Source organism: Scophthalmus maximus, chromosome 15 (genome assembly GCF_022379125.1).
Source record: "Scophthalmus maximus strain ysfricsl-2021 chromosome 15, ASM2237912v1, whole genome shotgun sequence".
Taxonomy (NCBI): domain Eukaryota; kingdom Metazoa; phylum Chordata; class Actinopteri; order Pleuronectiformes; family Scophthalmidae; genus Scophthalmus; species Scophthalmus maximus.
The window spans coordinates 15,076,646-15,103,833 of record NC_061529.1 but is presented as its reverse complement, the minus strand read 5'-3'; the positions used below and the strand labels follow the sequence as shown (position 1 = coordinate 15,103,833).

Sequence of the window (27,188 nt, the reverse complement as noted above, 5' to 3'; positions counted from 1 at the left end):
AGTTAAATGAATCAAATTTCACTAATGCTTAATTTACTCTTCTTGTATTTTGTGTAAAATCAGTTCAACCCCACCAAAAAAATGACATCTAAGCACCAGTACATGCGGCCTGCACCTAATATCTTATATGCTTTCTAAATGTTTCAGTAAACATTGGAGTTTGTTGGGGCGAACTCCAATGTTTACTGAAACATTTAGAAAGGATCATATTAGCTATTAAGTGCAGTCAGCAAGTGCTGGTGCTTAGGTGCCATTTCCTTTTTGTATACGATACAATGTCAGTAGTTAGGGGGATTCTTCCCCCAAACTTTGAGGGGAATTGTTAGCACGGTTTCACTCACCTCTGATTTCAGCAGAGCGTCGCCGAGGAGCGCAGTGCTCGCACCACGTGCTCTCTGTGTTTATCCGCAGGGGTTTCTGGGAAGCGGTGTTCATGGCAACCAACGTAAACACCAGCCGCCTTCCTCCTCCTCCTCCTCGGCGCCGCTGCTGCAGCGCCAAAGCGAGCGAAAATGGCCAGCGCGGCTCGCAGCGAGGAGGACCGCTACTATGGAAAGATAGCGTCGATTCAGCAAAGCATGCGTCAACGGTGAGTTGGATTTTCTTTTTGTTGACGCGAGCACAGGCCCGGTGGAGACCGCGGGCTCGAGTTGTGGCCTCCCCCGCCGCCGCTTGCCACGGCGACAGGAGGCTAGCCTCGTAGCTAACCCGCGAAGTCGGGGAGATGCGCCGTTTAGCTAGCTACTAGCCACTTAGCCCGTTTAGCTCGGATGCTTCTTTAGGCTAACGACGGCAATGCTGCGGTGGTCCCTGCTTGTGAGTGGACGTGACGCTGACCGGACGTAACTGTGACAGCGTCAGCGCGAGGCTAGCCTCTTGCTAGTGCGCAGAGCGGATGGAAACGTTAGCACGCGCTCTTAACGAGCACATAGACACGCACCGCTAACATGCTGCTGATAATTAGCCGGCAATTAGCCTAGCAAACCACGGAGATGCTACCGTGGTGTGTGGGCGACAGTTTTTCCTCACACACTGTGTGTGTGTGTGTGTGTGTGTGTGTGTGTGTGTGTGCAGGGAGAAACGGAGGCTGGAGCTAGAGAGGGAACTGTTCACTTACTCCAGATCTGATACAAGAATGTAAGTGAATGAAGTTTACCTTAGCTTGTTCTCACTCCTTGACTTTCACATGAAGTGGTAACTTAAATATCTGAGATTTTACTGTAAGTAGAAAGTCCTCTGTATATGTGTACAAGTCAGTATTTGATACTACATTCTTTTTCAAAAAAGACCATGTAATCAATATGCATGCTGTACAATGCATATATGTGTAGTGAGTGATGGTTGTATTTTTATTTGTTTAAGTTAAACAAGTCCAGACATATTTGTATTAATATGAAATATTATATTAAAGAACGATATCGGTGCTGTGCTCGAGTGTGTTACAGGTTCAATGCCTCTTTGGAGATACACTCACAGTCTTGTTTTCATTGCAAAATGATTAAATGATAAATATTAACATGCCAGGTCAAAACAGCAAAGCTTAAGTCGATACGAGAGCTGAGAATTAGATTTAAATTTAAAACATATTGTGCTTAACCTTTTCTTGTGAAAAGTCAAGCTCTTTTTTTTTCACTAAGCCTTTTAGATAATATTTCTTTTGAATAATAGTTCTCCACTGCCTTCAGCTTACAGATAAAGTGTTCCAAACTGCGTAGTTATCTCAAGGAAATCTCAAACAGGGAAGCACGAGCGAAAATGAGAAACCTTGAGCTTCAGAGAGACGTGGAGTGCATAGAAATTAGCATGAAGGAATATGGACCTGACCATGGCCTCCTGCGACAACAAAAGGTATACACACAATTTCATTTGTTCAGTTATGCTCAAAACACACACCGAGGTTGATCCAGTTTAAGACTGGATTTTTATCATATTTAATAATCGTTTATTCATGCTTGATAAAATTGGTTTCTTTTCCAGAAAAACACAAAAGGTTTCTGAATGTACTGTGACTTTTAGAACAAGAGCAATAATCTCACAGACCGACAATAAAATGGATCTTAAACAAGGGAAAAAATGTACATTTACCAATGAAGCATGTTCACATGCATCTGCCTTAATGCTGCAATTTTAACAAAGCAGAAATATTTGCCTGCATTTGCTTGATGAGACAATAGTAAACACTCAAACTGTGCAATTTATCACGACAAGCAAATGAACGGGGGAGAAAACAATGAGCCAGTCAGATTAACACTTAAAACACAACGACAGTGCTTGACAGCTTAATATCAAATTAACAAAATTGGATAATTATGACTCGCTGAGTTAATTGCCTAATATAGAGACTCTGAAGTGCTCCAGAGGTTTAGTCGTTCTCTCCCCTCAAGCAGTTGGTTTATTTCCTCTTGATGCTCTCAGTCCTACATGTTTGTTGTTATTTCAGTTGTCCCTCTACCTTTTGCTTGAGTTTATTTGAAAGTCACCGTGTGGGTTTTATTTGTGGTTTAACTCTGATGTTTTTGGGTACTATGAAAATCCCCAATCCTTAAATAGGCAGTGAGTAAAGTGAAGTTGCACAAACACCTGCTGAGGTGCGTTCATTCATACAGCAATTTTTTATCTAACCTTTGTTAGTATTGGTAGTGCAAAATGTTCAGTGACAGAAATTCTGAAGATGGTCTGCTTCTTGTAAACTGCTGTTGTCTTGAAGAAGACGTTCGACATGTTTGAGCTAATCCAAGTGCCCTTAACCAGACCATTAGGTTTTTTTTTAATTGGAACTGGGATTAAGGAAGTCAGTCTGCCCAGTCAGATAAAATGTTCCGGGCGGTAAGCTACACAGAGGACACCCACTTGGGAAAACGCGCTGTGATTGACTGATGCTTGACAATGTCACTTTTGCTGTCATACTCTCTGCATTTACACCACATACACATAATGTTCAACGGCACTGTCACAGCATAGTAACAAACTTGACCGAGTGTTGGCACGCAGTGTCAGTTTACCTGTCGCAAATATTATGATTAGCATTTTTTCCGCAATGATAATTCACGTGATTAATTCAGTATATGCACAACAGCTCATCTGTCAGCCATGTTCTGTTTGTTTAACTTTCTGTCTTTACATCTGGAACAGGATGAATTTTTCAAAAAGATTTCCAAATTTATGGAAGAACGAAAGAAAATGGAGCTTGAAGCACCAAAGGTAACACCAATATGTGCAACATAAAATGTACACTACTTGTATAGTAATAATAGTAAAAATTTATGTTTGAATGTAACATCATTATAAAAAAAAACAATCATGTATTTTAAACATCCCAACTTTTACTTTGTGTCATGTGACCTCTACTGCGTGTTTTTTTACACATTTATTTGAATAGCTGGAAAATGGTACTTGTTTTTTTTTTTTTTATGTTGGATCCTTTTGAAATGTTTACAAGGTTTATGCTTGGTTCTATCAAGCTGTGTTTTCAGGTTTAGGATAACAAAAGGGAAGTAGACATTGTGCCTGCTAAGTCTGTAGTGGAGTCTACATTTAGATTTTGTATCTGTAATAGCACAGGTGTCTAATCCTTGCTGGTGCATCCGTACAAGCAATGTAGTTCAAGCCCATAGCTGCTTTCTCCCTTCACTTAAAGCAGTTAAAGCCCTTTTAGATGAAATGTCTAAGACATCTCATAATAACTTGGAGCATGCTGTCTAGAGCAGTCACTTGTAACTGTGTGCAAAACCCCCCTCAGCCTGTCGATATTGTAATGAGCAAAATGGTACCGTCACTCCATTATGCATACAAGCCATTGGCTTGCAGTGTGCATGTCCCTCAGGCTGCAGCATTCATTAAGGGAAGCTTACCGGGCTGAAAGCTGGAGACAGATGATAACGGGATATGATTTTCATATTTAATACATTCCTTGGAAGAGCACACGCGTGCCGCAGATTGATAGAAGAATCAATTGCTACTTTAGTGAAACACTTTCTACTTTGCCCTGCAGCTACCGATGGAATCACTCAGCCAAGAAATTAACTTTTCCTCTTTTTTTTTTTTACCTACTTTGTGGATCTGCTGGGCAGGCTGCATGGTTTACAGTGAATGTTATTAAGCAGCTAACTGTTTGGTATTTAAGACGCTTATCAGAAAAGAAACAGAAGCCATGCTTTTTGTTATTATGTTTGGAGGGAGGCTTTTTTGCTCCCCTCCCACCCTCCCCTTGGTGACATTGCAGACATGAATCAAAACTTGTCTAAAGGATTCCTAATAAGATTAAAAGTTAAAACATTGATCCGAAGACATTCCTCTGAAATAGGTTTTGAAAAATAATTCTGACCTTGGCCCATGTAAGATACACTTATTCACAATTGTACAGTGGTAAGTTAATATACTTGAGTTGAATTTCTAAACAGACTCGTTTAACCAGAGTAAGTAACTTCAGAAAAAAGTGGAATTTTATTCACGTCTAGAAAAATATAATTTTTACTGTCTGATGGAGAGATTAGTTGCCAGAAATTAATATTTTTGTTCACATTTTTTCTTCACATTTTCAGATCAAAGCGGTGCAAATTAAGCACCGGGATAGCTCCCTCTTTCAACCGGCAAAGACATTTACACAGTCACCAACAGTGATTTTTATGGATCACCAGACCTCCAGAACATCTGACGCTGAAGCTGGCACCACAAGTGTACTCTCACACCAAGCATTGCATCGTTCACCCAATCACGGCGTGCACTCCCTCGAACATCTACCAAGTGGCCGTTTGAAGGAGTTCCGAGTTGGCAGAGAGGATGCCACCCGCAACCGAGCAAATCTATCAGATGACATTTCGGGCTCAAACGATTCCCCTGACGCCTGTAATTTCACTGACAAACATGAAAGAATGATGGCGGTGCTCCCATCTGTTTGCGCCTTCACAGGCGCATCTGGCAGTGTGCCTTTCAGAAGTGATGATGAACAGGAACTGTCACCTCTGGTGACCTCGACAGGGCCGGAAGAGAACCCGCCTCCGAGCGGCAGAGGACCCACGAGGGCGAAGGATTCCCCCGCAGAACGCACGGACTCCCAAGAGATGGCTCATCAGCCACCCATAATGGAGGCTGGGGAGAGAGGTCACAGCCATTTGGTGCCTGAAACTACTTTTGGAAGAGAAGCTCAAGATACACCAGGTTTGACACCAGATTTTTTATTTTCTTCAGTTAGATCCACAGTTGAAAGCATTTTATTTTGTCCTCTTAAATAATTGAAAATAAATCCCAATGATATTTTGCGCCGTTTTTGCATTCAGGTAGTTGGGAAAGTGTCAACGCACCGAGTTCCGACGCGCAGTTGTCAGAGAGCAGTGCCAGTGACCTGTCCATTTCCCTTACACAATCTGAGCTGGAAGAGGATTTACTGGAGGATGTGGAATCTGAGAGGAATGCCACTTCCGGAGGGAACGGTGATCACAGTCGACACAGTCCAGAATCATCCCTGCACTCTGATGGGTCCAAAAACACATCTCCAGCAGCAACCGTGGAAAGGTATATTGTATATATAACTCATGTGCTGTCTTAAATTTTCTCCAATTGAGAGAGACATTTTTATTGTTTCACGGCACACAGTCTTGTTAAAAATGTCCACAAAACAGTCAGTTTTTTTCCCTCCAAGATTTAAAGCTAAGCAAGCCGAGAAAGGAGCATGTTCTGCACGGCCACGCTGAACCACAGAGGGCTGTTAATGATAGGAGCAGGGTGAAGACACGGCACAGCCCTCCTTTGCCACCATCACATCTGAGGCTGACAGAGAGGATTGTGGGAGTCACGGTCCATGCCACCGTGCTCTCCGCGGCTCAGCGGCAGCTGCGGTGGTGGTGGCGGCAGTGATGCATCTTATAGGGAAGAGCTCAGGACCTGTCACCAACAATATTGCCATAATCCAAGATAATGCTGTAACAGAGCAATTTTCTGCTTGAGAGACCTCAGGAAGTCCCCAGTGGAGGAGGAAATTTGTGGCACCATAGAGTGTTCTGGAGGGTGGGCATGTGGACAGCACTTACAGCCACAAATCCTTAGCGTGATGATGGCCTCTGAGTTGAAGGATCATTTTGGATGGGGTTAGAGCCACAGAAAATCCCATGTGAATGTTCGCCCCCAGAGCTTCTGCAGTTTCCCAACAATATACAGTATTCTATGACCAGGCCCTCTTATGCTCTTGAGAAAAGTAGAAGAAAACATTATTTTTTGTATATTTTTCTTCCTTTGTTTTAAACACGTTCTCAGGGACAGCCCCAATGTTGAATTTTTTTCTTTCAGTTATTTAACTGTTAACTGTTATATAAGTACAGAGACACAACATGGTCACAACAATGTTATTCAACACAAACACATTATTTTCTGTAAACACAAATACAAAGAACTTCTCAGACCATTATTTAGTGTCAAATTCTAGCCTCTAGTCTCTATATGTATCAAAATCAATATGAGGATTTTATTTTCTCGCTGAGAGTGTGGCATGTTGGTTTGTGCTTGACTGTGCGGTCGACTGTGCTGTTTATATGTCTGACCTCAAGAAGAACTGCCGTTGGCCTGTGCCGGGGGAACGACGGTGGGGGCTGCAGCTCTCGTTCTTAACACAGAGGGTTTCTGTGTATGAGGAGAGAACCAGAGGCTTTGATTTAACGTTCCTAAAGCATCCAGTCTCTCTCCTCTCCCTCTCTTTCTCTGCCGTCCTCTCTGCCTCTCTCTCTCTCTCTTAAGGTTAGAGTTTGTATCGCTCCCTCCATTCAGCTCACAGTCAGGAAAAAATAAGTCCCGGCAATTCATTAGATTATCCCATTATATTTCTCCTCCAGCATGGCCGGGGTGGGTGAGAGTATGCGACTGACATATCCTTCAGGTTTCTTCTTCGAGGAGCATCATAATGGCCTCACTGTGTCCTGCTCTTAAATGTGTCGTCCCTGAACCGCATGAGGGTTTTTGCTAGATTAGGGACAGCATGTCTCGCATATTAAAGTTGGTTTCTTAAAAAAAATCCTATGCAGATCTTGAAATAGCTGCGCCCAGACGGCTGGTAATACCATTTTTCCATCCCTTTGTGCGCTATATTTACTGTCTTTGCCAGCACGGCGAGATTCCCCTGACACCAGTCGCTCAACAGCGAGGCCATTCCGCGTGGTAAATCACCCCCGAGTCGGTACTGTACGCTGGAGAGCAATAGCGCCGCAGAGGCTGACCTCTTCCTCCGACCTAACAATACGCTCCTGATGATGTTGACACGCGGACAACAGCAGCATCCAAAGTGAGGTGGAGACCTTGACATGAAAGCTGGCAACAATACAATGGGAGAGGGGGAGAGATTTGCAGAAAAACACAACTAATTCACTTTTCTCCCTCTCTAAAGGTCTCATTTTGAAGAGCGTTGACAAATAAAGTGGAAAGAGAAAGATGACTATTTCAAGGCCCACGCTGACGATAGGGGAGAGGGAGAAAAAAAAAAGACAGCTTTTGCCTATGCTACTTCAGCCACACTGAAGAGGACTTAGCACAGACGAATGGCACACTACAGAATGTCATGGATATAATTCAAGCTGCTAGCTTAATCAGGATGTTACCAGGAAACAACCTGCAAAAAAAAGGGAGCAATTGTTTGCTGACCCTTCACCCAGAAGCCCATTACAGATTGTCATAAATTCTTTTTTGGCCCCTTTTATGTAGGGGGGCTCAGGATCTCTCGGCTTCGGGGGTTTCTGGGAGAATTCAATGAGGGCCACCCAGAGCTTAATGCTCATGGAAGAGATGGATTCCCAATATCCACATGCATTAGACATCCATTTCTCATTTTGCAGCCTCACAGAACCACATTAATGTGTAAATCGCTCAGCAAAAAGAAATCTAGAGCCCACCCCCCCCCCCCAATTGTGTTAGTGGTAATGTTAGAAAGAAAAGTGTTTATGATTTTTCTTTTTTTTGGTAATAGAATTTCATATTTATAACAAGGTTTATTTTTGCCCAACTTTTCTGAGTTTTTTTTCTCCAGCTAATTCCTACAAGCTCTCATTTTGAGTGGCAAGTTTCACAAGCTTTCTCGTACAACCTGTCATTACATGTTTCAGCATCAGCAGTCGAGCTCTGCTGAGGTCCTGTAGGGTGGGACTAGAATTTTAACGATCAAATTCCTCCTCCAGCAGCCCTTGTGTGTGTCAAGGAAATTGCCTTAAAAAAATTGTATTACAATATTTTTTTTTTTTTTATTTTTTTTTACAATTAATGGGCCTATCGATCACATGACCTCCTCCCTTTTTATTCCCTTTGCCCACATTAATGGGTAATGTTTTTCTTTCTAGCCTCTCCCACAAAGGACTCTTTCATCTGCTAGACGGCATCGAAGGACGACTCCACGGTGAATGGACACGTGTGTATGGGGATTCTTCAATTGATGGAGGACAACTCAATAGACTCATCGGGTATACCCTCGCCGTCTGTCTTCAGACTTTACAAATGTCATCTCTCCCTGTCAATATTAAAACGCCGTGTGTACTTATTTAATCGCCATGGTGCAGTTTTGTGCAGATGAGGAAAACATATTATCCTTCTGCCGAGGGCTCTCACTTTAGATTTAGAGTGTCATCACTGACATGCACACGTCTTTAATTCCGAGGGGTTTTCAAACACACGTGGTTGTTGCAGTAACCGCCCTGTTGAATTGTTATTGGGGAGATTGAGGATGGAGAATTTGTTTCATTAGACCGGGCTTATTTTTCATAAGCCTATTCATATTTCTTAGCGTGATTAATTCACCATAATTGGAGTTCTTGTTGTAAAGTGCGGATAAATGTCTCACAAGGGAAAACATTCGTACTCTTTTAAACCCAGCATATACTGACACAAATGTGAGTGTTTTAAATTATGGCAACAACATATTCAATAGTAAAGCGAGTGGCTGCCTTTTGTCATGACTCTCAGTTTTAATGTTTGGTTTCGCCGTGATATTATGTAAGCAAGTGTGTAAGGTCACGGGTGTTTATGATTGTACTGTGTGTGTGTGTGGTTGTGAAGTGCTAGCAGCTACGAGATGTACTCCCATGTACTCCTGACCTGTTGGCTGAGCTGACCACTCGATGGCAATAGCTGACATTCTGTACATTGTACACACTCTCTGTACATTTTGGGCAGCCTTTGTAACCGCGGAGCGGGCTTGAATGGCGAGGACCTTGGAGCATGTGGGGCGCTCGTCCTTCACGAGCTTCGGAGGTTGTCATGGAGCACAGCGAAAGGCTGCCTCCTACCACAGGATCTAGTGAGGTCTCACCAGTCCAACCCTGATCCTGAGGGAATAAGGTAAGGCTCTGGGTTTTTTCTTTGTGTATAAGTGTCTTGGGATGTTTGGAATGTGAAAAGTATCATATTATAAGGTTTGATCATCCAATATAGGTGCACTAGTTATGTACTGTTTTTTTATGTAATTCATTAGCATTATGTAAATATATATGGTAAAATATAGCTTGTAATGTATTGTTGCATTTTGTATTGTAGTGTGTATTATAGTATAATGCAGAGCACCAAAAAAAACAATGCTCTTAATACTACAGAGTTCAATAGCCCTTTCTCCTCCATAAAGAAAGTGAACCATTGTACAGTAAAGGTGAATTCCACTTTTCAGAGAGTGGAGAGTGGAGAGCCGCCTGTGCATTTGTTACTTTTTCTTCTTCTTCCCTTTTATGACCAGCCAGTGGGGGTGGGGGCACGCAGTTCAACAGCCGCCGAGATATTGCACGCTTCCATTCGATACAGTCTCCCTTGTCCACAGATGTAAAGGTCATCTTTGGTGTCACCCCGTGCAGTAACACTGCATGGGTGAATGTCATGAGTAAATTAAAATGCCCTATCTGTGACTCCCAGTCCTTTGGATAATGAGTAGTTGTACTCTAAGCCAAATTCATGCTCTGCTTCACTACTCTATTGATTTCAATGAGACCTTTCCTCCTATATACTCAGCCCAGAGAAACACATCCAACAGTGTCCGTCTCTTTCCTGCGGAGATGCCTATTGGCTCTTTGACCTTTTATTGAGTTTTCAACTAGAAGATGCCTTTATATTGCAGTCTCCCTTCATTCAGCGTTAACTGGAATTCCCTGATCCATCCATACCATTTAAGTGTTTCAAGTTGGCACCGAAAGCAGTCTTTTGGAAATGGGGAGAAAATGTACTAAAATATATCCTATTAAACTTTTTCACTGGATATAATTAGGACTTATTTTCAGATGTCCTACTGTGTGTTCAATAAGAAAGCCTCCTCTTTCTCTCCCACAAATCCCACCCCCGCCCCTCGCCACAGCGCCAGCCTCCCTCCTGATGCTGCTCGGCTGTGGGATCGCTGGTTCAAGCACGCCCTTCTGCTCAAGGAGTGCCGTGTCCTCAACACTGAACGCTTGGTCCAGCTGTTCACGCCGCTGCTGCTGGAGTGCCATGCCTCCTACAGCCACCAGGTAGCGTTGGAGGCACATAACACAGCCTCTAAACACAAACACACACACACACTCACACACTCACACAAATAGGAGGTCACACACTTCCAAAGACAGACACCCAGTCCCCAAAGGAAGCCGGCATCAACACACTACTGGAGAGAAATGTCTTCTTCTTTTTTTCTTCTTTCCAAAAAGGCTTGTGTTTTTCTTTCTTTTGTCGTTTCTTTGCATGTTTTTTAAAGGGAGCTTTAGTTGGTACTGAGTGCCCTCTTTGTGTCTGGTGTTTGAAACCAAGCCCCGGCTGCCTACTCATCAGATTGCTTCACACGTTGACCTAGACAGAAGGGAGATCCTGACCCATGCGCTAATCGCAAATCACAGCCTCCGCTTGGCGTCTTTCATCCCATGTGGTGAATTCATCTGAGAAACACTTGCTTTTAATTTGCTATTAGCCAAAAGTATAACCATCAGCTGGATCCCATTGAATGGGGGAACCGTTTGGAACGTCTCCACAACAGACGGGATTATTTTAAATTTCCCACTCATTGACCTTGTGCAGATCATTTTTAATTAATCAAAGAAAGACACTACGTTGACAATTTACACTTAGAACCCAAAGATGCTGTCAAGAGATTTGTGAGGAATCCCATTTGTCAGGAAATGTACAACTCTATGTGCAGGAATACACTATGTTTTGTCTTATTAATCTTTGTGGACTCATCTTATGAAGCTTCTTGTGGCTTTGAGATCTTGCTCCAGTGTCTCCAAAGCAATGAGAGAGGCAAAGAGGGAGACCGTAGAGCCTCTTGAAAATATGAACTGACAAAAGGAGGAGAGGTACTGCCATCTACATCATTGTGTCCAAGTGCATCAGGAAAAGCCTGATTGAAAATCTTTCTCTCTCTCTCTCTCACTATCTACTCCATCTATTTCTTCCTCCTTCCCTCTATTTCACCATCTACCACTTTATTTCTCTCTCTCTCCTCCCGGCCCTCTCACACAGCAGCTTACTCTCCACACACAAGAGAAAACAGAAATTTCCATTCACGTCTTGCCACACAGCCCGGCTACTCTGACAAATGGGAGCATGCAGCTCGCATGCACACACTCAAAGGGGCCCTTTGAATATTCAAGTGCTAACAGTTGCATTCATTGATATTTAAAATGCAGTGGGTCCGCGAGAGCCCTCAACTCACGGTACATTTGACTAAATCTAAAAAAAGAACAAAGAGGGATATCGGCGACAAGGAATCAAGATAGATCTCACTGTGCTGCAGCATCAAATATCAATGGGCGAGCTCAGATTGGCACGTGTTTGCATCTATTCCCCTCTCAGAAAATGAAAGCATGTACATTGTCAATCTACGCTGCGACCCACTGATAACAACTTACAATGTACTTAAAGTTTGTCACTGTCAAAATCCTCCTGATCATCCGCTCCACATTAGTGCTCATTAAAAGTTGCAAATGGCCATCTGAGGCTGAGAGGCAGTCTTTGATCACAAAGGAGAGAGATGATGATCGCACGATTTGATATGTGGGGGGGAGGGAAAAAGGAGAGAGAAAAGAAAATCGGTGTGCGGCATCTCCCTGCTCCTCATCTCCCGGAACAGCTCCTCTTAATTGTGTATCCTCATCTCCCCAGAGATGAAAATGAGCTGGAGAGGGAGGAAGAGAGCAGTTTGTCTCAATCCTTTCAGCCAAGAGGGGAGATATCTGGAACGTGTTGCACATTAACACCAGGGTGATTGCATTCTTTAGGCGCTTCTCTAATCTCATGGATGAGAAGAGAGGGAGAGTGGGGGGAGGGGGGGTGTGAGTGAGAGTGAGAGGGAGAGCGGGAGCAAAAGTGTGCGAAATTATCTTTTTTTTAGCTAAACGAGTGAGAGAACTTGAAGTTATTTTCTCTTGGCGTTTGAACACACACTAGAGCTGCACCTCTGTGCGAGCAGCCGCCACCAAGTAAATGACTTGGCTAATCGGCAAGAGTTCAATTTGACACTTCCTTCACAAAATGGGAACAATTAAGAATGTGTTTTTAATTTGTGCTGCTTGCAGGCCAAAGTGCTGCTGAGGACACTTCTGTCCCGGTCCAGTGAGGAGTGCCCCTCAGCAGAGGACGAGAGTGACTTGTCTTCTTCACGTGATTCTCCCCCTCTCCCAGCTGACAGCGATGTGAAGCCGGCAAGGCCAGTACAACAGCGACAGATTCAAGGTAACCAGAGATTGTAATTATGGATACAAAAGAAAAAGTTCAAATTGTTATTATATACAATATTTGAATGATGGGGTTTCGGTTAAATTAGTTATGGAGAATTGGTTGCATTTTAAAAGCGCTCCTTCAGAAAGTGGTTTAGTTTCCTTACAGTTGCCAGTAGATTCCCTCAAACGTTCCACGCTGAGTTAAGTCTTTCTTTGCACAATAATATGTAACAAGGCCATTTATGAGAACAAATGTAGAATACTGCTATTTTTTAGGCACCACCTCTGCAGAGAACTAAAACTTCCCTTTTATAAAAGAAATCAATTTCACCCTAGAGCTTTTTTATGAATCTCTCACAGGCCAGTTTTCATACGGCCTTCTATTCAGAGCTAAAGAAAGACCCCCCATTCCCATTTCTCTCCCCAGACTCCCTTCCTCCCTGCTACTGCTTCTCACTATGTGCTTCCCTTTCTTACAGAACTACAAAGTGCTGAAGAGGACAGCCAGGACGAAAGCCCTGTGGAAAGTGTTCCTATTAGAGGTAAAAAGGCATCGCTGGTGCCCCAGCATTCACACTGTCCTTATGTTGTGGTTTGTTTTCTTCCCACTGCTGTGAATAATGGGCTCTTTTAAGCAATGGCTGAGGCAGGATGATCAAGGTGAATCCAGGGTCAAAGTCCCACCTGAAGAGCAGTGCTAGTTCTCTCTAATTATCTCCGAGAAAACACTAGCCGCGTTTTCAGCCTGGTCTGAGGCATTCTGACAAAATTGATAATTCACAGGCCCCGGCATAATGCCACTGCTTTAATTGTCAGGACGCCAGGGTGGGAAGCGCAAGAGATCTGTCATCGCCTCTCATTATCTTCTAAACAATGCTCCACCAAGGCTGGACTTGAAAAAATACTAGATGTGAAGGCATCCTGGAAGCAGTTGGTGTGCCCATCCCTCAGCTGCATCTCTGAAATGTAAAGCAATCCTATATTACCCTTGGCTGTCAGGTTTCCTACTGGGTGTTTGGTGTCTGCATCCCTAAGGTGCACAGCCAGCGAAATGAGTCCAGTTTCCAATCGCTACACTTAATCAAAAGAGCCATAACCAGCTGAAAAAAAAAAACATGACTAAAGATTTAGCGAGAAAAGGGTTTTGCTGTGCTGAGTGACATCAATGTCACAATCAAATACCATGACCTTGGAACTGATAGTAATTGCCGAGACATGATTGTCTGTAGACCTGGTGGTTGTTCTTGTAAAAGCTGGGGCTATGTAAAGTGCTGTGGGTAGAATAACACTGGAGATTGTCATGCACTGTAAATGTCATACGGTTTTAGAGAATCATTAAAAATAGTATTTTCCTTTTATTCTCACAGAGTAAAAAAATGTCAGGACATGATGCTCTTTCTTGATGATTTGCTCTGTGTGTTCTGGCCACATCATTGAGATAACAGCCCATTTATTATGTACTTCGGCTCTGCTGAATTTTGGCAGTGCAGTCTCTGTGCTCCTCTCAAATATGTTACCTACTTTTAGTGTGCCAGAAAGTAATTATGATTGTTTTTTAAAACAGAAAATCAATCATTGCCTTCCTGCTCGGGGGATGCTGAGATAATGTGAGACGCTGATTGCCGTCTCATGGAAACTGTTGCTCCATACTGTAGGCTTGAATCAACAGCTTAGCTGATTGAGCACAGTGTTTTTAACCCACCTCTGGACAGCAGTGAGACCAAAAGACTCAGCTACTGAGGCGTGTTGTCTCAACAAACACAGAAACCTCTGAAAGTTGGAAACCTGGCTTTTAAGCAAATATTTGACCGTGATTTTGCACGTGTGTGTGTGTCTGTGTTTGTGTGTGTCTTTGTGTGTGTGTGTCCTTGAACAGAGACAAAAGCATATCAGTTACTTAAACAATCAGCCATGCAGCAAAGGCTGCAGAGCTCTGAAGAGGAGGAGGAGGAGGAGGAAGAGGAGGAGGAGGAGGATGGCCTCTCAGGTAAGAGATGCGATCCACTCTACCTGGCAAGTAGCGAGGAATCGGAGCCTAACCATTGGTCAACACTGGCATATGTTCTCACAACGAAGAAAAACCACATACGTTGTTTACATAGACATGCTGTACTCCAAACGACTTTCAAAGCCCAACCTTTTCTCAGGAAATGTTTGGCTCACAACAGTTATTTTCATTATTGATTAATCTGTACATTGTTTTCCCATTTAGTTGGTTTGGTCCATGAAATGTCATAAAATGGTGAAAAAGGTTGACTGTGTTTCCCAAATCCCAATACAATGTTTGGTTTGTCCACAAACCAAAGATATTCAGTTTACTTTCCTGTCATATAGGACCAAAGAAACCAGCAAATATTAAAATTAATAAGCTGAAATGAGAGAATTGAAAACATCTTAAACAGATTAATCGATTATCAAAATATTTGCAGATTAATATAGTAGTCGATTACTGAGAGATTCATTGTTGCAGCTCCACACACAACCTCATTTCAGGTCCCTAAATTCTCAACATCTCAGAAACCAAAAAGGCTTTAGTTTGTTAGTGGAATTTGGGGTGGCATTTCCTTGTTCAGAGTGGATTTTAAAGCAAATATTATGCAAGTGCAAATATAAATATATCAGTCTTCGCCCATTACCGTGTGTGCCTGACAAGAGGCCCAAACACCACTCCTCCACAAGCATAACCAGAAGCCTATATAGAAATATGCATAGTTAATCAGCTTGTGATGAGATGTCCAAACCAAATGGTTTTATCTGCCCCTGTTTACTCTTTTAAGGAATAAATCACGGGCATGAAGAGGACCTTGGGAGGGCCAAACGCTCCTCACATCAAGACCCTTACCCCCGGTAAGAACATTGTGATTATTCAACGGGCCACAGGAAATGGGCCACCAGACACCAAAGTGGTTGATGTACATTTGCATGGCTGCTCTCATAATTCCCTGTTCATTTCCATAAGATCAATTGGGCGCCACCCATTAACTCGCTTACAAAGACAAAAGGCCCCTAAAGCCCCTCTCACTCACCGGTTTCCTGGGTTTAGCCAGGTTTTGGAAATCAAAAGCAAAACAGCCACCACAAAAAATAAATTGCAGTCATAATCTCACTGTCTGGAGCCTTATTGTCAGAATGCAAACAGATCATGTCAAGAAGAGAATCGGGGACCAACTGTTTTGGAAGAAGGGGCCTCGAGTGTTGACAAGGACAAATGTCTTTTGATTTTTCACCCTTGAAACACATTTGGGCCGCTCAAATCAGACCACTAAGTGGGTTGGAAAAGAACATCTAATGATAAATAGCTTGGCGGAAGCTAACACTGTCACAGTTACATTTGAATATCAACACGACTTCATCAAATCTGCAATTGCATGTCGGGTCCTCAGAGCGCCTCTTCACGGCGAACCCATTTGGGCTGTGGTAATGGCTGGGTAAACGTTATGAGGAATAATCTTCTCTGATTTCATGTGATTACTGGGCACCACGCTGACACAAGGGCTCAAGTCTGTATCTCCCTGGCCTGGCAAGCAGGCACTCCCAGTCTGCCTATTAGCCCAGGGAAGGGCCTAATGGGCTGGCGCCATTGTGGTCCTCATGGCTGCTGATGTCTGCCACTGCCAGCCCCACTGACCACGCTCTTTAATAAACATGAGCCAATTTCGGGGCCCAGACCCTCTCAGATGGTGCCTGCCTCCCCGTCATTAATGTGCACAGGAAGACCGCAATATATGTAATTAAACGAAATTTGCAAAGAAAAAAATTAGACAGAAACAGAATGCTGTGAGCAGTGATGAGACACAAGTTGTGTACAGAAGAAAAAAATATAACAAATGGCTAGTTATGCATGGCTGACGCGCTAATGCCACCAAAGTTTGAAAGGAGGCGGCGTGAAGAGCTGCTTGCCACCGCGACCCTCATCCTCACTTTGGTCATCCAACGGATTTCTGTCTCTTAGATTTAAGCATTCCACTTACCACCAGTTACTTCTTGAGCTTTATTGCCACCACTAGTGGTCTGGAAGCCCTGCATGAAGAAGCATAACACTGGCAGCGTGCTCTTCCTCTGCGCCCCCCCCCCCCCCCCCTTCCCAGTCTTCCAAGAAAAACAAACTTGTTAATTATTTGCTTTATTTTGTCAGCGAGCTGATGAGTGATATCAAAAGGAGGACAGAACTGGACTCAAAATACAAAAATGGCTTTCCCTCTGTTGTCTTAGACAATAATTATGATTTCCCAGTTAAGCCTGGACTACAGCAGAGGGATTGTAGTTTAAAGCAAAGGCTTTGGTACAAAAAAATGCATTTATAGCCCTTTGTGAGGCTCCTCATTATGTGTGGGCCCGATTCATTAAGTAATTGGTTTGCAGTTGTTTACATGAGTATTAAGGCCTTCTATTCAGGGCCTTTGAGAGATACATTGTGCAAATGTTGCATGTTATGAATGCAGAATGAGAGGCGGGGGGCCAGTCCTATTGGCTAAACACTGCACTCGGCTGAAAAGCGAGAGAAAAGCACTGGGTGCTGCTTTGCATAGCAATGACTAGGGCCTTAATAAGCTTTACAGATTAAATACATGCAGTCTATACAAGATGCAAAGAGATACTCTTAACACATTTATATGTGCTCATTTCACTATTATGGCGTTGGAGAGAATTGAGGTCTTTCATATTCTTTTTTTTTTTCTCCCCTCCCCCTCTCCCTCACTCTCTTCCTTGCTCCTTCCCACACAGTGTTTTTCAGTCAGATACTTTCATAGAAATCTGCTGTTTATTGTATTATAAGTCGCGGGGAAGCGACTGATCTGCAACATTTATTAAGGATTTGTCCATTAGAAATCTTTTGCTGTCTTTGTGAGTGGCAAAGCAAAATCACTTTGTGGTTGAGTGGGGATGAAAGGAATAATGCACGAAGGAGTGAGTCTTAATAAGCAGCTGCACTCCATGTAAAGACCACTTGTTCCCCTTTGTATGCGAGTGCATGCCACTGCTTCCTCTCGTGCAAAGCATCATTGTGCTCCTTTCTACTGTAGGCATTTCAGATGCCACTCCTTTCTTATTTTTATTTTGGGGTTTTTCTAATACCGTTTTCTTTGCCCCCCTGTTTTTGATCCTAAAAAAAATGCTTGAACACATATGCAACAACAACACACACACACACACACACACACAGCAAAATCATCGAGCCGTCAGCCGGTGCGGTGATTGTTGTGCCTAGTGCCTGCTTGACAAAAACCTTGACTCAACAATTAGTGGTTTACAGCTTTGCCTTGGACAACAGGATGTGCTCAAGCATTCGACCTCAAATCACTCAGTGTCAAAATCAGAAGCTCTCTCCCACTCTCTCCCCCCTCCTTCTCTCTCTCCCTCTCTCACATTGGGAGGCGATGTTGTGGATCTCTGACAGTTCCCTGGGAGGAGGGATGGAGGGGTGAGAGGGACATGAGCTGGGGGGGGGGACGTAGAAAGAGGGAGTGGGAGATAATAATAATAATAATAATAATAATAATAATAATAAATTGCATTTATAGAGCAACATTGCTAAAATCAATCTCAAACTTGCTACATAGATAGAGGGAGACAGAGAAACAGTCATGGACAGAGGGAGGGTGAAGGATGGCCCATCCTGAAAATCTAACATTGAGTCAAGGAAAGCATATACAAACAGCTCATCTGACAATATAATACTTAGAAGTGTGATACTTTGATTGCGGTAGTTGCACCACCAGGCATGTGGCAACAGTGGATCTGTGTTATTTGGTTTGGAGAATATATATCCACTTAAAACAGTCGATTACATTAGTATTTACGCTTTCTTACTATGATATTGAATTTGTTGACCTCCTCCTTCAAGACCAGAGAATAAGATCAAAAACCTGGACAAGACATCACTGTAGAGGAAGGCAGCATTTAGAGGCTCCAACCAGAGGAGGTCACTGTCCAACACTGACTATCTGAAACCAGGAAAGATCACCTGATTGCCCTGTATAAAAAAAAGTATTTGGCTTTCATACATTTTGCTTTATTTTTGGTTCATTCTAATGTTGTTAATTTAATTCAGTGTTAGGATTCACAATACATGCAAAAACAATGCCAACACCACTTGTCTCAAATAACTGTTGCAGGCTGAAACAAAGACAAAAGAGGGATAAAACGTTCATTGTTGGAAATATATGGTAATTTATTAGTTTGATGTTTCCGGGGATGCTTTGTCGGATTGCTTTGGTCATATCATTTTCTCCACATTCTTCAGATACTCCGATATTGAGTGTTGGACAAGCCCTCAAGTAGGCCAGATAGTCAAAGAAAAAAAACATAACATGAGATGAGTGATGTGTCCTTCACTCATACCTTGCCATGGCTGCCTCCTCTAGACTGCCACCAGTCAGGAGGAGAGCAGCCTGTGTTGAAACCATTGGCCCCGGCGCCTCTTCCTCTGAGTTGCAGTACTCAGCCGCTGCCAGCAGAGAGCACTCACATGTTAGACAGCGCCCACTCGCAGTGCACTCACAGTTGCCTCTTGCTGTTTGCCCCCACTGAGGGCTATATCCTGCTACCATTCAGGCCTGGCAGAGTACATCTAAACAGAGCCTAAACAATGTTGCTGCAGGGTCATCGCCGGGATGGGTGTGGGAGTTGATGGGAATGATGAGGTGATGGGTCTCCCTTTACCTTTAGACGAGCGCCGCTGCGCAAAAGTGCTATTGTGCTATTAGCATGTGTGTGTGGGCGGCAGGAGCTTAAAAAAGGCCAGGGTAAATAAAAGCAGTTTTCCAGCTATCAGCGTGTGCGAGCCTGTATTAAATGCTTGGTAAGCATTATTTCCTCTGATCGCCCCTCACATTCTCTAATGTGTTTATACTGTAGGATTAAAAGTGAAGTATGTCTCCAGTGACCCACAGAAACATAAATTGATCTTACATTGGTCAATACTTTAACCTCTTTACATTGCAGTTTAAGACAACAATGATTTATTTTCTATTCTATTATGTGCTATTGGATATTTTTGACAATACCTAACTACAACACTGGACACAGTCTTATGAACTATGCAACAGAGCTCAGATGTGTGATTTTTCTAAATAACTATTTGTTTATCTGTAGTACAAGAACATATTTTATGCAGCAAGTTGTTCCAGCTATACCGGTTTTCTTTTGCCACAGTTAAATACAGCCATCTCATCTGACCACACTTTGTTATGTCACACGTTGGTGATGGAACAGAGCAGTGGAGATGATCTCAAGATGCAGCTCTTGGTAAAGCAACGTAAAGTGTTGCAAATTCGATTCATAGGAAAAAATGAAACATGCTACGCCGACTCTAAAAGTCATAAAAGGACTTTTACCATTTTCATCCTTTTGTGCGTACTGTGTTATGTGTCTGAGATATGTTGTCATATGTTTGTCCTAGATTCAATATTTTTCATTCACTTTCTCAATGTGCATCTTCAACCAGATTGAAAACGTATAACAACAAAACCTGATATTGGAAATAATTACAAAATATGTCAACTGAGGAGCTTCATTAAATAAACATATTGTATTATATTTTACTCTCCAGTTGTGTAATGTGTATAAACCTCATATCGTTTTAAAGGTTGCTGTAGAGTCAGCTGTGCAGCAAACACACAGAAAAAACCCTGTTAAAGCAGGAAATAAACAACAATATGAAACAATCGCAAAGACAAGAGAATGAGAACGGGCGAGGCATTTGGGAAAAAGGGAGAACGTTACAATAGCTGTAATTTGCATCATTTTACACATTACATTCACCTCTGTCTACCAGAGCTTGTAAAAACACTGGCCAGCCCAGTCTTACATATTCAGATTATTGCCTCAATTAAGGGAAAACTCAGCAGAAGATGAACCGGCATAATGTTTATGGAAACGGAATACTAGATTGGTGGGGTCAGATCCAGACTGGGCTCTCTATGGTAATAGCCCCGTCTTGAAATCAGTTCTGTTCCTCGCTGAAGTGGAACAGCTGATGGACCATTCCCATCCCTGGGGGAAGTTCGAGAAAAGAAAAAGCCCAATTTACTCTCCGTAACAGCTATTATTGTGGCAAAGAGAGAGGAAGTAATCGTATGGATTATTGCTGTATTTTTCGCTGCGGCAGGGGTCTGGTCAAGATCTGCTGCCTAACAGTTGTAAATGGATGTACTAGTCCCGGCAGTTAAGTTGTGCTTCAGCGTTTTTTACTTTCTCTCCTACTCAGTTTAAAAAGCTGAATGTTGATAGCAGGTAGACCCCCCCCCCCCTTCCCCCCTTTATTTATGTGTCCCTCAGCGTCCACCATTTAGCCTGTCCCCAAATCTGTCACTATATCATGATTTTTTATTTCACACAGGTATTTTAAAAAACAGTACTTAGCATCTACACATGCAGTTATATGGATGGCGAAATTGCAAAAACTAGTACGTGATCATTGAATTATTTTCTTTGTATAAGGCTACACAGATTATCCTTATCAAGGTTTTGATTCTGATATTTTCTAAAATACAACATTGTTTCTGCAAAAAACAGCCTCTTTCTACATGGCATGTCACTCGTTTTTTGCTTTCTTTTTCTTTCTCTAAAAAAAAAAGAAGCTTATTCAACCTCTGCTTTGATTAGCCTTCATTTTAAGTACCAATGGTTCAGTACTCTGCCTGAAAACTTGCAAGAATCCTCCAAATGTCATGTAGGAAGTCCTATCAGCATGTGACTATAAAGGTTATATTCTAATGTCTGTACTGGCTCTATGGTATATCGCTTAGAGCACAGAGCAATCTGCTCACAGTTTGCAATGGGAGGTGCACCTCCTTTCTCTCTCATTCTGCCTTGAGTGGTGCAAAGCGGCAATATATAGTTTAGAAGATGGCAGTGGGAACGCAGCCAGAGTAATTTGGTCCTTATCCTCAACGTACAGTCACATGTGCCAAGACTTAGCTGAGGGAGAGATGAGGAGATGGGGGTGATTGAGAGGATGACAATCAGAGAGGTCATGGGTTGGAATTGATGCGGATGGAGGAACACGCCCCACAACTGTTTTTTTGTGTTCGAGCTCATCTGCTTGAAACTGTGCATCTTTTCATTTTTTCTTCTTCTTTCCAAGGGAAGCATCAGCACAATATAGAAGGTCCAAACAAATAAGCCATATGGATATGTATGCTAACCTGGGAGATGATGAGGATATATTGTGGCGTTTTGAATAGGCTCTGTGATGATGTAAATTAAAGAGGAGGCCTTTAAAATTGGAACGGGGGGCCTTATTGCATATGCATTGAGGTAGATCAAAGCCTTTTCGGAGGGCACACATTTACATAGCGATATCACCAGAGCTATGGGAACCTGGCAACCCTGTCTGTGGACTGTTTCTGTATAAAGAGGGCCTTGTGGAAGTCCTTTAGCACAATTAGAACAGGAGTCAAGGAAGTTCCCCCCTCTGCCGTACTGTCTGAGTTTAGCTAGCAAAGCCCCCCCCCCCTTCCGTATTTGTTCACATTTGGTTTTTTTTATCCATTTGAATTACTTAGTCTGTTATGTTCTTTCATTTCATTTTATTGCTTTATTTCTGTGGTTTAACATCTCTGCATTGCCTTTTTTCCTTTTTAGCGATTTATTTGTTTGTTTCTGTAAAGTGGCGGCTCTTTATCGAAGACAGTCATAACTTAACAAGGCTATGAACTGTCTCTGTGTTTCCAGGACAGACAAGACCAACTCAAAGGCTCATTCTGCCGTACAGTCAAAAGGTGAGTATAGAGCCATTGTGTCATTTCAACTGCGTGTTAAGACACTGAGTGAAAAATAATCAAATGTTAATTGCACAGAACGATAGAGAGGGTTCCTGCATTAACAAGTATGACATTTTTGTGAATTTAAACTTCAGAGGTGTACCAATGTGTGCTGTTTTCTCTTTCTTTTTTCCCTAAATACAGCTATGCCTTTTGAGGTTGTGTACATGGAGAAAAAAAAATGACCTTGAAGCCAAATCCTTAAAGCTTAGATTGATTTTGTCGGCAAGTGCTCCCTAATCCTCTGATAAATACTAAAAATAATCTGTTCTAACATTACTGATCAAATCTTAAACAAAAACCCAAGGATGTTTTGTGCAATTTATCAACTGCTACAGTATACATAATGCCATGAAAGAGCATTGCTGATTCTAATGATGATCAGCCAGGCAAGTGCCCTTGTAATGAAATTATTATTTTTTTGTATCCAGATAAATGCAGGTTGTCAAAATCAATCTGACTATTGTTATCGGCTGATAGCTGCTATCTGGATTCCTCTCAGTTCCTCTTAGGAACAACTTTAGCTACAGTACACTCTGCATGAAAAGGAAAATACAGTATATAACATTTCTTTAGACCTGAGCTGCTGCTCATAGAAAAGAAAATGAATAATACAGATCTATGAATGGGGCTTGAGCAAGTGGAACCCGATGTATGTACTTCTAGGTGCCACAACGACACAATGCATTTAGTTTTTTCAGCAGTGATCAGATCACAAAAGATTCACTTCATTGATATAAGAGTGTATAAAAGGTAGACTATTTCATTGTGATGGCCTTAGTGTCTTCAAACCCTGGAACGCCAATAAAAAGAGTGTAAAATTGGCTATATAAAGGAATTATGTCAAAGAAGTAAAGTGTTCCACTGCATTTTACTGTTTTCTTTCCGTTTCCCGTTTTGTGTAGGGATCTGGGGCGAATCGGACGACAGCAACTCGGAGATTGAAGCAGCCTTACGTCCTCAACCTTTCAACACAAACAACGGTGACATTGACGACTTCTACGACTGATATTCGCCGGAGATATTTTTTTAAATGCACTACAAAATTCCAGGCAGTTTGGCTCACAGTAATTCACCCCCTGACCATCATTTTAGCGGTCCGCATTGTAAATCATATGCACACTGTATCGTAAAAACAAATAATAAAGTTGACGGCTCTCACGGTGGGTAAAGTATGTGAAGAGATTTCCAACACTCTGATGTTAACCCTGCTTCAGTCTCTTTATCTGAACAACTCTCCCGGCTCATAATAACAGCTCGAAATAGATTAAACTGATCTTTTAAAGCGATTTGTTTGCACTAGGCAGAAAATCATGCATTTCGAATGCCGCAAGCATCTCCGAGTGCTCTAACTCCAGCATGCTCGAGTGTAGTGATGTGAGTCACCTGTGAAACGACAAAGCACAATGGCCACTCTGCACGCTGCTGTGCGACCTGTGAACCTGCTGAAGAGCCCCATCTCCCAGGGCACAAAGTGTTGCACCACCAACAAACTCGGAATATGTAGTCCCTTACGATAAAACGCTGTGCACATATTTTCACGGCTGCTTCTTTAATACTCGTGCCAATGTTTAAGAAACACAAAGCTATACCTCTAAATTCCTCTGCATTGTTGTGCAAATGAGTCACGAGTGGCAGAATTGTCGCCGAAACCACGAACAATAGAGTCGTCTGCAATTTGTCATCTTTGCAGCACACTGAACGATCTGTTCTATTAATAACTCAGAGCGACTGTGTGGGAGGCTTCATTCCCAAGTTTACATTTATACTTCATTATTATCTGTAGCATAAATTTCCAAAACTGCCATTCTGGGATGTGGTAAAATGCCCCTGGCATTCAATGTCAGCAGGATTCCATTAGTCAGCTGTAGGTGACTTTACATGCCTGAACCTTTTAAAGTAGAACTCCACATTCATTACCAATAATGGCTTCAGACAGCCCTGACCCAGCACAGAAAAGGGACTGTGGCAGAATAATTTGGAGTTTGCTAAAAGGCTCCCTAACATAATATCTATGTTAAGGAGCATGTCAACAGATACTTGTGTGCGACAGATAGCTCACGTGGAAGTGGAGTAATATTGTACTAATTTGTACTAACACAAAAATATAATAATAAAAAAAAGAATAACTTTTTCTGATTCCATGCCGGGGAGACAGTGGTGACGATATTCAGCTCATTCTTTTTTGAAGCGTTTGTAGTCAGACTCTCACGGGAGCATGTCGAGTCTTTATTTTGCAGTGAAGTTGTGTTATCCACACAGTGATTGAATGGATTGCAGTGTCAGCCTCGTCATGTTCAAGCTGACATCAGCTCCACTCTTACAGCAGTGGCTTGGTGGAGAGGATCCAGGTTAATGTCGATTGAACAGATAGTGTCCCCAGACAAAGACGGTCTCATGAGTGAAGGTTGCTGCAAAATCAATATTATTTTTTTTAAATGGCAAGACGATTATTCCAATGCAAGAAATCATTTCCTCTTTCTTTTCATCCTCGAATACTTTGTGAACTTCAGATATACTAAAAATATTTACTAGGTCCACATTAGGAGTGTTTTTCCTTAACAATAGCAAAACGCTGACACTGATGGAAATTGGTCCTGAAATGCATTTGCGTTTTGGTTTGATGTTAATGTTCACATGCTGAAAACTGGGATGGCACCGAAGCGGAGCGCACACCTCTGCCAAGGACGCTGTCTCGCAATGTTATAGCAAGTTATAAAAAAAGAAAAAATCCTTTGCTGGATCCGCGCCGAAATTAATCACAGTACAGCGGCTGAAAAAAGCCAACCCCCCTTCATCAATGGATACTAGGATTTCATGATCTGCATTGGTCCGGTTGTTTGGTTTTTTTTGCTTATCAATAAGGCTTGATTGACAGTTTTGTAAAAGTTGACATGACACGATTAATGTAACGGGTAAAAAAACCAAAACAGTGTATATATGCGTGGGTGTGAACTCTTTTTTTTTCACATTTCTATAAAATTACAAACTCAAGGCTTTGACTCTCTATCAGATGTGAAGGTATCCCAAATCTAGACTCGGCTGTCCTTGATCACAGTAATAACATGGCACCTGAAGTGAAATATTCAAATCATTTCCCACTGGTTCAATGTGAAGCCAAAGGGCAGACAGACCGCTTGACTGCAAACACGTGTCCTTTTCAGATGGAAATAAAAAGTGCAATTGTCGCTACAAGGAAACCTAAACAGAACACCTGTGGGGAGCAATGTCAGACTTATAGAATTTTTCAATTCATATTCTGTCGCAAAAGCTCATTCTCTTTCCTTGAGGAACTTTGTCGAATTGATTGCATATTAGCAGGCGCAAGGGCTTCGGGACAAAAGTCAATGGCATTGGCTTTAAATACTGAATCGCTTACCATTGAGACGGATGTTTTGGTTCCGTAATACTTCATTGCTGAAGCGATATGTCTAGCTTTTAATGCAGTGTTTATCATCATGTTGTGCGAGCCTTGTGTAGCAATTGAAAAAGCACGTGAGCATAATAATACCGTGCACAACAACCGTCTCCATTGGTAACATATTGTGCGAGACATATAGCTCACTCTGTGTGCCCATCGAGCCCCACGTCTGTAACAAAGCTCAAGGCCTGACACTCTGCCGTACTAAATCTAACTTGCTAACGTGTCTGTGACAACATATCAGTTTTTCAATAACAGGTAAACACACAAACCAGCTACCAGAATGCAATAAGATAAGAGAACTCGGCTGGTTGCACTAGTCGACTGAATGATTAAACATTGCCACCCTTGCAAGCCAGCACCAGAAATACTCCTTGGTTAAACCAATCATTAATATCTTATCAATTGAACTCTTTTGTGAAAGACGTCGCAGCCACCCGTCACTGGCAGACCCCCCCCCTCTCTCCCGCAAATACCCAGATGTTGTAAATTAGCAACATTTAAATTGGGATAGATGACAACTTATGAAACCAGCATGGTTTGGCAGCACCTTGATCTAGACAAATAAAGATAGATTTATATTAGGACTGGGCAATATGGCCTATATATTATATATCGCAATGCACGATATCACGATATATATCGCGATATTTTTAAATCTCTAAAGCACAAATCAAACCGTTTGATGCATACAATCAGTTTGATGATTCTAGTAGTCCCTGCAACCTATGTCTGTATTAAAACATTCTTTAATCTTAATTATGTTCACTAATGGTTTCTCTTGTCAAGTTGGCGCTTCACGATCACTTTTACTTTGCTCACGGCGCTCTCTTTTTGTGTGTGTGTGTGTGTGTGTGTGTGTGTGTGTGTCTGAGAGGGAGAGAGTGAGAGAACACAAATGCAGAAGCAAGTCTTATTCCGACGGCTTGACAAAATTTGACGTGACAATTTGTAGTCGTGATCATTCGCGATATAGTAATCTCAATGGCAGGGCCACAATGAGGGGTTGTTTCTTTTTCGAAGCAATATCTTAGTGCGCTTTCATTGTGCAGTAAATACAGTACAGTATATTGTAGACATGATGTGTGATGTCATGCTCTGCAGCAGCGAATGCCCGTGACTGAGTGAGTATACTGTACGTGATGCAGTTTTGTTCATGATGCAGATACACCATTGGTTGGCCGACCAAGTGGGGAGTTTGTCCCCATTGGCTGTTGCATCTTCAAAATGAATTGGTTCGAAGAGTTTCTATTTCGTTATCAGGGGGCTCGCCGTTTCAAAATGGATGTAGCCATAGTCTTTCAATCCCTATTTTATACTTTCATTGTCTGACAACAGAAGCAACTACAAGGGTGCTCAAAG

At 42.3% G+C, this 27,188-nt stretch overlaps 1 protein-coding gene and 1 long non-coding RNA gene across 2 annotated transcripts in view; one reads left to right on the top strand and one right to left on the bottom strand.

Moving 5' to 3' along the window:
• The window catches only part of LOC118286345, a 46,136-nt gene extending 45,152 nt beyond the window's left edge, over positions 1-984 (bottom strand). The window contains exon 1 of the long non-coding RNA XR_004785370.2: positions 342-984. This is a non-coding gene — a long non-coding RNA (uncharacterized LOC118286345). The remainder of the gene's footprint in view (positions 1-341) is intronic.
• On the top strand, positions 419-23,611 carry kiz (kizuna centrosomal protein). Its single transcript, XM_035610722.2, is given in 16 exon segments — positions 419-474; positions 476-589; positions 1,075-1,137; positions 1,686-1,848; positions 3,133-3,201; positions 4,542-5,157; positions 5,277-5,511; positions 8,313-8,432; positions 9,142-9,306; positions 10,304-10,454; positions 12,495-12,651; positions 13,118-13,180; positions 14,515-14,625; positions 15,416-15,485; positions 22,317-22,363; positions 23,311-23,611. Coding segments are annotated over 16 exon segments (2,289 nt in total). The 5' UTR covers positions 419-433; the 3' UTR covers positions 23,415-23,611.
• Positions 23,612-27,188: the final 3,577 nt, after the last annotated feature.